General features: G+C 37.9%; 1 protein-coding gene across 1 annotated transcript; it reads left to right on the top strand.

Annotated features, from left to right (window-relative positions):
- The first annotated feature begins 3,375 nt into the window (after positions 1 to 3,375).
- Positions 3,376 to 8,586, top strand: LOC140575159 (signal peptidase complex catalytic subunit SEC11A). Its single transcript, XM_072695351.1, has 6 exons — positions 3,376 to 3,631; positions 4,133 to 4,242; positions 4,452 to 4,601; positions 5,704 to 5,823; positions 5,955 to 6,012; positions 6,111 to 8,586. Exons 1-6 carry the CDS (start codon positions 3,581 to 3,583, stop codon positions 6,159 to 6,161), a joined length of 540 nt encoding a protein of 179 aa, XP_072551452.1. The 5' UTR covers positions 3,376 to 3,580; the 3' UTR covers positions 6,162 to 8,586.
- Positions 8,587 to 10,165: the final 1,579 nt, after the last annotated feature.

Below are 10,165 nucleotides of genomic sequence, written 5' to 3'. Positions count from 1 at the left end.
CCCCTGGCAAAGTTTGACTTAAATTTACTTTTATTTAACCAGAAGTTATATTTTTGCCTTGAAACGACACAGGCATCTCCCAGGAGATAACACGATGATGTACAAGAGGCATCATTGTGGGAAAAAGTATTTCTCAGCTTTTATACACATTTGAACAAAAAGTGGCATGTCCAAAATTATTCATACCCTTTGAAAACTGTCACAGTATATGGGAAAATCCAAAGTTCTATACCATTCCAAATGGTCCAAGCTGTTTTAAAGCATCCTAATTACCCTGATTCATTGGGAACAGCTGTTTTAATCAACTCAACAGGAGAAAAACAGCAGCTCTCTGCAGTTGGTTTGTGGACAGTCATGGCTAAGACAAAGGAGCTCACTAAGGACCTGCGGCTGTGCATTGTGGCCGCTCACAAGTCAGGAAAGGGCTATAAAACCATATCAAAATGTTTTCAAGTTCCAGTGGCTACAGTGCAAAGTATTATTAAAAAATACAAGAAGTTCCGCACTGTGGAAAATCTCAGAAGATGTGGTCGGAACCCAAAAGTGACACCTGTGCTGGCCAGGAGAATAGTGAGAGAGGTGAAGAAAAATCCAAGGATCACCACCAAGGCCATCCTGGTGAATCTGGACTCTGCTGGTGGCGACATCTCAAGGCAGACAGTTCAACGGACACTGCACACTGCTGGGTTCCACGGACGCAGGCCAAGGAGGACACCACTTCTCCAGAAAAGGCACACAAAAGCCCGCTTGACCTTTGCAAATGCTCATCTGGACAAAGAAGAAGACTTCTGGTGTTCTGTTTTATGATATGTGTGCACCATTTGGCGTAAAAAAGGAGAAGCCTTCAACCCTAAGAACACCATCCCCACTGTCAAACATGGTGGTGGGAACCTAATGTTTTGGGGGTGTTTTTCAGCCAATGGACCAGGGAACTTGATCGCAGTAAATGGCACCATGAAAAAAGAGCAATACATCAAGATTCTCAACAACAACATCAGGCAGTCTGCAGAGAAACTTGGCCTTGGGAACCGGTGGACATTTCAGCACGACAACGACCCAAAACACACAGCCAAAGTGGTGAAGAAATGGTTAGCAGACAAAAACATTAATGTTTTGCAGTGGCCCAGCCAGAGTCCTGACTTGAATCCAATTGAGAATCTGTGGAGGGAGCTAAAGATCAGGGTGATGGCAAGGAGACCCTCGAACCTCAAAGAGTTGGAGCTCATCACTAAAGATGAATGGGCAAAAATACCAGTGGAGACATGCAAAAAGCTGGTCAGCAATTACAGGAAGCGTTTGATTGCTGTAATAGCCAATAAAGGCTTTTCTATTAATTATTGAGAAGGGTATGAATAATTTTGGACATGCCACTTTTTGTTCAAATGTGTATAAAAGCTGAGAAATATTTTTTCCCACAATGATGCCTCTTGTACATCATCGTGTTATCTCCTGGGAGATGCCTGTGTCATTTCCAGGCAAAAATATAATTTCTGGTTAAATAAAAGTAAATTTAAGTCAAACTTTGACAGGGGTATGAATACTTTCGGGCATGACTGTATGTGCACAAAACAAAACAATGAAAATCTGTCATTTATTTAGGTATTATAACATTTTAGCTCAATGTGAATGACATATTTAAATGATCAAAAACAGAACAATGGCAAAAATGGAGAAGGTTTGTGTGTGATTTTGAAGAATTTAGCAATGTTTCAGTGATTGACGCAGCCCACAATCAACAGTCAGATAACATAAATAGTAGTTGCTACTGATTTGTGGTATTTTTTAATTCCTAAATTATTCATTTTAACATGTAATGTTGCTCAGCCCCTGTATCAGCACCTAAATTGTACAAAAATAGTCTCCTACCTTCAATCTGTGCTGCAATGTTTTAAAACAATATAGTCTTTTTAGTGAGAGTGATGTTACATATGTCTCCTGCTTGATATTGTCTGATCTGCAGATAATGCCCTGGCAAAGATCGATAGAAGGTTGGTCCAAATGGCTAGGGGATTAGTTTAAATTGCACCATGTCACCATGTGTCATGATTTAGCCTGAATTCTGGACTCATAAATTGGTTTGACATGTTTTGTCAAACCAATTTTAGCACATTTTCATAATCCTGCTTCTGAGAACATTCTGCCCAGCACAATTTCAACTTTCCCAACATACCTAATCCATTTTAGTGAGCAGCGAGCTCTCTCAATATCCAGCTGGGTGCCTATGGGAAGCTTCAGGGTTTATGGCTATATTGCCATCCTGTTGGTAGCATTAGCAAAGCCTTTTGGTCTATATTTTCTTAACCATATGTCATGGACATTAAATTATCTGACTTAAATTCTGCATAAAATGAAGAAGATTTTATATATACATGTTATAATATTTTCACCTGTTTACAAACAATTTTAGATAATTTGCATTATATGCATAATTGAAAAAAAACATTTCTGACTTTTCTGACTATAAAAGCCTCTCCCCAAACAAGTGAACAGAACTCATACATGGTCAACATGGGAAAGACTAAGGAATATTTCAAGGTCATCAGAAAATCGTGGAGGGTTACAAAGCTGGCAGGGGATACAAAACCCTTTCCATTAACTTTCCACACTTAACTAGCCAAGGCCAGGCTTGTCCAAACGGTTAAAGGAAAACAAGTGAGCTGCAGGAAGATCGTAAGGTACCTTTACTTTCAAAGTACCCGGCTAAGGTTTGCTCATGATCACTTTGAGGACTCTAAGGCCAAAAACCTCTGCTCCTCATTAAGAATCTTTAGATGGGTTGTCATTTCATCTTCCGATGAACAATGAGAAAACCAAGGCCTGATTGAGGAGGCCTAGTCAGTTTCCTGACCTTAACCCAATTGGAAATTAATGTGCAGATCAAAGTCCACAAGAGATATCCAAAGAACCTTGACAAATGGTAGACGATTTGCAAGGAGTGGGCCAAGATTACTCCATGAACCTGTGCCAGCAAATACGATTCATAGCTGTAATTTCAAACAAGGGTTATTTCACAAAATATTAATCCTAAAGGGTTAAATAATAATTGACCCTATTTTTTATGTTTAAAATGTATTATTATTTAATTGTGCAACTTATATTTTTGGGTCTAATATTTAGGCATCTGTTAATAAATGCTACTCTTGTTCAAAGTTTGAAGGCTCTACTTGCATTTGCAAAATCTGCAGTGGGTTGACTTGAAGAATATCCAGACTAGGCAGACTAAACTGATTAAACTGCAATTGCATTGCAAGACATTGAAGTCTTTGAATGTCGCTGAATATCTGTTGGGCTTGCTATTTAGCAGTCATCCTTGGTCACCAGTATTGTTTACTACATTTAGCCCTATAAATTTGACGAGTAAACTAAATTTGGACGTTATTTAAAAATGTATTCTTGCTGCCCCCAAGGCTGAGATGCATACTCTTATTTTACTCACGCCTCTTCAGCACAGTTTCCTGCGGAAGCTTAATCACAGGAAGTATTTTCACTGCAGTGCCGAATCAATAACTTTTACATTATTTCTTATACGCTGTAGAGTTAATCGATTACAATTTGATAATAGAAAGCTCTCCGCAAGAAAATGTTCTCTTTAGACTTTCTGGACGATGTTCGACGAATGAATAAGCGCCAGGTTCGTATTGAGCAGCATAGCAGTTAGTGCTAGCTCAGGCTTACAATTCGTAATCTTAATTTAAATATGGATCGGCGTCCAAATGTCTCATTGTGCATGGTGCAAAGATTAATTATATGGCTTATCTCATTTCGGTTGCGCGAATTATTGTATTTAACAGCAATTGCTTGATGTGGATAGTTTTTTAAAGTTAACATTATCATGACAAATCTCGCATCTAGTAAAAAGTTAAGCTAGCTAGATAGCTAGCTTTTCATTCGACTCGATTTTTGGCGCTTGAGGTTTTCCTTTTGCTTGGTTAAAAGCGAGTATGGAAAAATGCCAACCTTAACGTTAATGGTTGCCTGGTATATGTAGCTGGCTACCTCTTGATAATTTACCAGACATCTGCCTTTCTATATGATTAAACGGTCAGCCGGTGTATCCCGTCTTTATGACAAAAAGCATAAATGATTAACATCAATTGGCCAGCGTGTTTCTGACTGTTATTTCATATTTCAGCTGTATTATCAGGTGCTGAATTTTGGGATGATTGTGTCGTCAGCGTTGATGATTTGGAAAGGCTTAATGGTTGTCACTGGAAGTGAAAGTCCGATTGTAGTTGTTCTCAGGTAAGAAATGTAACCAAACAGATATCCGTTATTAGTATGTCTGCACGCAACTGCCTTGTAATCTCAACGTGTAAATGCTTAATAGACACACAGTAGTTGAAACAAAAGCCTAAGAGTAAAAAATTAAGAATGATAATGGTTAAATATTATTAAACAATTTGCTGCACAACTTACTATATACTATATTACTACTTTTTATTTCAACTCAGTGGAAGCATGGAGCCTGCATTTCACAGAGGAGACCTCCTCTTCCTTACAAACCGTGTGGAAGACCCAATAAGAGTGGGAGAAATTGTGGTGTTCAGGATTGAAGGAAGGGAGATTCCCATTGTGCACAGAGTGCTCAAAATTCATGAGAAGTAAGTCAAGTCTTAAAACTGTTTAACTCCGCTTCAGTGCATCAGCTGGAATCTGTAGATTCTTTTTTGTGGTTGTAGTTGTGGTTATTAAGCCTAATTCAAGATCCTGTTTGCACCTGTTGAGTTTAGGTCTTAAAGGTCAATTTTCATCAGAGCAACATTTATTATTAAGATGTTAACAAAGTTATTCATAGTGATTTGGTGTGAAATTAAATTGTCTTTGGTTGTTTGCAACACTGAAAATGAAAATCACAAAATATTACAAATTGTTGCATTAATAGTTAAGTATATTTTTTAACCTAAATGTATTTTTAAAATGTGGTGAGGAAGAGATTTGTTAGACAGAACAGTACTCTTCTGTAAAACGTTTAGATGTACCACTAATTTACTATTATGAACGTTACATATAAGAGGAGACAGTTAAAACACCTTTTTTGCTATCAAATCATTATTTTTACATTGTAGACATGCAAAACTGTTTTATACAGATATTTAGAGCTCTAAGCTTAATTTCTGTAACACTGTTTATACATACAATTTTTTTACACATTTTTTTTATTTTTATTTTTAGTTCATTCTAGTGGTAGTAAAATCTAGTTTAAAGTGCACAGACATTGTTTTATGTTTAATTCGCCACAGAGGCTGTTTGCTAGTGTTTTACCAAGTGTGCCCAAAACCTTTGCATTGCAAGATTGTCCTTTTTTTCTGTCCCTGTGGTTAACTTGATATCAAATACTCTGGATATCAAAATACACCTCTACATTGTTTCCTTGGAATAGTGTTCATCCATGTTCAACTCAGGAAGGCATTACTAATTAACCAATAAATTTAATCAGGTGTGTTTAATGAGACAGAAAGCTAATCTCTGCAGAGCTGTGACCAATAATGAGGCCAGTTTGAGCCTTATAGTTTTGCTGACCCTGACAAATGTGCTGGTTGTTAAAATCGGCCAATGTAATTGGCCATGTGACAGTCGGACTGTGTTTTATCTGCAAAAAAAATGCAGACAACTTAAGCAATTAACCTCTTGAATTGATACTGTGACAAATTTACTTTTAAATAGGTGAAGGAAACTCCAGTTGTGATTGTTTTGTCTTTTTAGAGAAAATGGAGACATCAAGTTCTTGACGAAAGGTGATAATAACTCTGTGGATGACCGAGGCCTATATAAGCGAGGGCAGCACTGGCTGGAGAAGAAAGATGTGGTGGGCAGAGCCAGAGGGTAAGTTCTAGCTTACATAGACACTGGATATCACAATGATGTTTGCCTTTATATAGTTTGTTACACAACTTTATGGAAATACTGAATAAACATTTCTAAATGAGTAATTTTTTATCATTTTCCCTCTGTAGGTTTGTACCTTACATAGGAATTGTTACAATTTTGATGAATGACTACCCTAAATTTAAGGTAGGCCCTATCTGCATGAAAAGGAAAATAAATAAGCATATTTCTTATCAAATTTACTTTCTTCAACTTTTTCCTCTCTTTTTTTTCATTCCATACAGTATGCTGTTCTATGTATGCTGGGACTCTTTGTTTTGGTACATAGAGAGTGACTCCTCCATCACAAGGCATCAAGAGAGAAACGGTCTGAAAACCCTACTGTGGGCCATTTTTTGTAGTGCATTAAAGTTGCTTGTTGTAATCATGCACATATTAAAACGGGTCAAAGCTTCTTTTTTTTTATTCTGTAAAAATTAACAGTCCAGAGAGGGGTCCAATTTGAAATCTTAATACATTTTTACTTGTAAATCTTACCATTCCATACGAAACCAATTTTGGTGTTTCTTATTTCCTTCATCCTAATGTTCCTTCACCATATGTTCTAATCCCTCAATCCTGTTTCTAAAGTTCAGAATTTTGTATGGAGTAAATAAAAATAATGAACCACATATTAGCATAATTTAATTTCATTACATGTTACATCATTTTATTTGACAATATTGGTGGTTATAAGGATAGCTTAATTAAGCTTCTCAGATCAGGAATTCTGTCTAGTATTTGAGGTCATTGAGGATAGCAAAGGAATCTGATCCTAATTCTGACTTTGCTTTATGTATCTAATTATGATAATGGCACTAATCTTCAAATATGTAGCACATTTTTAGCTCTTAGTTAAAATTGTGTTCAAATCCTTTACATAATTAAAAGAACGTGTCTTAAAAATACCAGTAAGGATCAACAGTGTAACAGTTATTATACTATTGAAACAATAAAACAATCCACATGCAGAAAATATGATCAACAACAACAAAACAATTAACACTTTCCTAAATTGTTCCTGAATAATATTCTGTACAATTAACGTCTGGTGATTCTACATGCCTAGATCGCACATCTACGTTGGCCCACTTTTCTGGGCAGCTCTGCTCCAAATGTTTAGTGCATGGCGGTTTCAGCTGTCTCACTTTAATGATAAAGTAGGCTTTTATTTTAGTAGCCCATGTGTAACCAGATTTTGTTGGTTGTGTACACTTTGATTACTTGTACTAGTAGCACATGTAGCACACAGTAGTAGTAGTAGTAGTAGTAGTAGTATGTGCCAACAGTGCAAACTGACAAAAGGATTTAGATCACAAGTTTGTAAGCTAATAGGTTTGTAAACTAATAAGATTAGAGGACCTGCAACATTTGCTAAGTAACTGTATATTGGTGAAAGTATAAAGTTGAATTTAAAGCATTTCTGCTAAACAAATAATTTTTGCCAACAAGAGAGTATCTAAAATAATTCAAGGAAAATATTCATTGTGTATTATATTTCACAACTGCATTTTGTCTGTGAACTGAAACTGTGGTTGCTCTTTTATTATTAATTATAATTATACACCTCAGGGGGACTGACTTGTTGGATCAATGAGCCCTGGGAGTGGCCAAGAGAACCTGGTCCTCCTGAAATCAAAGGATGCAGGTTTGTTTCAAGCAGACTTGGGTCTTGTGTGCTGTGTGTGTGGAAGCTATTTGCGCCACATGTGGTTGATGGGTTCATTTTGTCACGACTGCTTGGATTTGTGGACGGCACGGCTAAAATCACATTCTACAATCACTAGCCTACTAAAACACAGGCCCAAAGACACTTTCAAAAACTTCAGGGAAAGGGTTTAGGGAAAGCTACTGAGTATGAAGGGGTAGAATGGGGAATGGACAGGGGAGAGGGTTTGGAGGAGCCGAGAGGCTGAGCGTATCTCTAAAGAACGTTTTTTCTGGGCTCTTTTGTTACCATTCGTGTTAGCCGTCTCTTTGATTTGTCATCAATTTTCCTCCTGCAGCCACATCCAGGGAGGTTGGCTACAGTCCCATGGATCTTAAATATCTGAATAATATGTGCAACTGTAGTCACAGGAACATCAAGCTACTTGGAGATGGTCTTACACCTTTACCTTTAACATGCTTGTCTATAATTTTCTTTCTAATCTCCTGAGACAACTTTTTCCTTCACTTCCTCTGGTCCATGTTGAGTATGGTACACACCATGTCACCAAACAGCACAGTGACTACCTGTAGCCCTATATATAGGCCCACTGACTGATTACAAGGTTGTAGACACCTGTGATGCTAATTAGTGGACACACCTTGATTTAACATGTCCCTTTGGTCACATTATTTTCATTATTTTTGTCCCGGCCTGTTTAATAAGTTTCCCTTTTAAAATAATTCTGTGGATTTTCATTTGTTTATTTTCATAGAATTTTTATTTATTATTACTTTTGTCAGATTCAGGTTATTTCTGTGACCATTGTGGGTTTTTCTTCATTAACCGAGGGGTACCAACAATTTTGTCCACATGTGTACTTGAGATGCTGTTATGGATTGAGGTTGAGTAAACCTTTTAATCTAACCAATTGTAGCATTACGCCACTAAGAACTTACCTCCAAGCTGAAATGTGTAAATAGTGTATATAGCTGATTGCTGTTTGTTTTGTGTTTATACAGTTTTTCTTCTGGGTTTCTTGGGGTGCACAATAAACACCACACCTTTTGGAACTCTTTTTGTAGGAAGTTTATTTACCGCCAAATTGCTGTATGCCAAGGTACCTCTTGTCCACACGACCCACATTGGGAGACTGATAATGGAGACTCAGCTTTTTAATGCTGTCGGTACATTAGGTTACAAAGAGCCAGACGCAGCAAAACAACCCCAAATCGTCTTCGAACCTTCACTATCTTTGACCTTAGGGACCTACTGTGCTTCTCTTTTTTTTTTTTTTTTTTTTTTCTTTAAATGGTTTATCAAAAAGTTCTATTTTGGTCTCGTCTGTCCACAGGATGCTTTCTCAGAAAGACTGTGGCTTCCTCAAGTAAGTTAGTAAGCAAGTCTCAACAGTGTGAACAGTGGTGTCCTTGGCTGCCTGCCATAGTGTCCCTCACTGATATTGCTCACATTGCTCAACAACGCGTTCAAAACCAGGAAAAAGGAGCAGCTAATTGTAGTGTAGAAGTGTAATGAAATAATTAATGTTTATGTTCTAATGGTCTGGCAAAAAAATATTTCAGATCATTTTTGATCTAGGAGTGTGAGGCAGAGGTTCTTTGTTTGAAAGCGCTACAAATTGATGCCCAGAGGGAGCTGGAATTGATTGAGTTTAGAGTTAAGCCCATCACTCTCCCTCGAAGTGCTGTCTCTCTTGCAGAATATTCTCTGACTCCCCGTCACCCAAGCTGCTGCTCCAGTGCCTAAGCCCAGCTCTTCAGCCCGCTCAGAAGCTGTAAGTAATACTGGACACTTTGATGTTAGTCAAAATATTGGTCTTGTTTCTACTTTTAAGGAAAATGAGGTAGATGCCTGTTTTTCCATTTTTTAACATATTGCTACCACTCTTTGTTACCCTTGTCTGTTGCTGCGACACTGGCTAATAAATTTGTTTTAACCCATAAAACAGTTTTTGCTTCAGCCTTACAACATTAGAACAAGTAGTTCTGGCCTTACAGCCCCTACAAAAAACAATGCTAGCCCTGCTGCTGGGCCCTTTCATGCCAGTAGTTCTGCCCTTACGGCGTTGTGGGAGTGTTTTTACTGCCATTAACAGGGTCATCTCATTGTGGACTGCCCTGCTCCTAAGTGAAAAAATGCTCGCTTGCCCTAGTGACATGCCTGGTCCAGCCCGGTTCTCTATCCAGTTCTGCCATAGAAGCTGTGTTTCAGCCCTTTGTATTTGGTGGTTTTGTTTCTCTGTCTAAAACCAGTGATGTTAAGCAACCCATACAAATTCTGAGAGATACTGGTGCAGCTCAGTAATTTATACTGGATGGAATACTGCCTTTTTCTTTTGTCTTATTGTGGTAGTGATGTTCTGATTCAAGGCATTGAACTTGGTGTGCTTAGAGTGCCCTTGCACACAGTGCTTTTACTGGGTCTGTGAGAGTAGCTGTTTGTTCCAAATGACCTGTTGCTAGTGTTTCGTTTATTTTAAGAAATGATGTAGCTGGTGATGAGGTTTTTGCACAGCCTGAAGTTGTAAATAAACCCATTGGGAATCCTGTCCTTCCTTGTGAGGAAGCAGCCACAAGGTATATGTTCTCTGTTATGTTATCTGTTCTCTGCTTGTGTCCTTACTTGTGCCCA

This window comes from Salminus brasiliensis, chromosome 13, assembly GCF_030463535.1.
Source record: "Salminus brasiliensis chromosome 13, fSalBra1.hap2, whole genome shotgun sequence".
NCBI lineage: Eukaryota > Metazoa > Chordata > Actinopteri > Characiformes > Bryconidae > Salminus > Salminus brasiliensis.
Note: the sequence above shows the minus strand (reverse complement) of the source record. Positions and strands in the feature narration are given on the sequence as shown.

Excerpts from the sequence above, each read along its gene's own strand:
- LOC140575159 (XM_072695351.1), top strand. The coding sequence starts at position 3,581 with ATGTTCTCTTTAGACTTTCTGGACGATGTTCGACGAATGAATAAGCGC. Across the intron at positions 4,602-5,703 it reads GTGCTCAAAATTCATGAGAA|AGAAAATGGAGACATCAAGT; the intron begins GTAAGTCAAGTC and ends TTGTCTTTTTAG. Across the intron at positions 5,824-5,954 it reads GTGGTGGGCAGAGCCAGAGG|GTTTGTACCTTACATAGGAA; the intron begins GTAAGTTCTAGC and ends TTCCCTCTGTAG.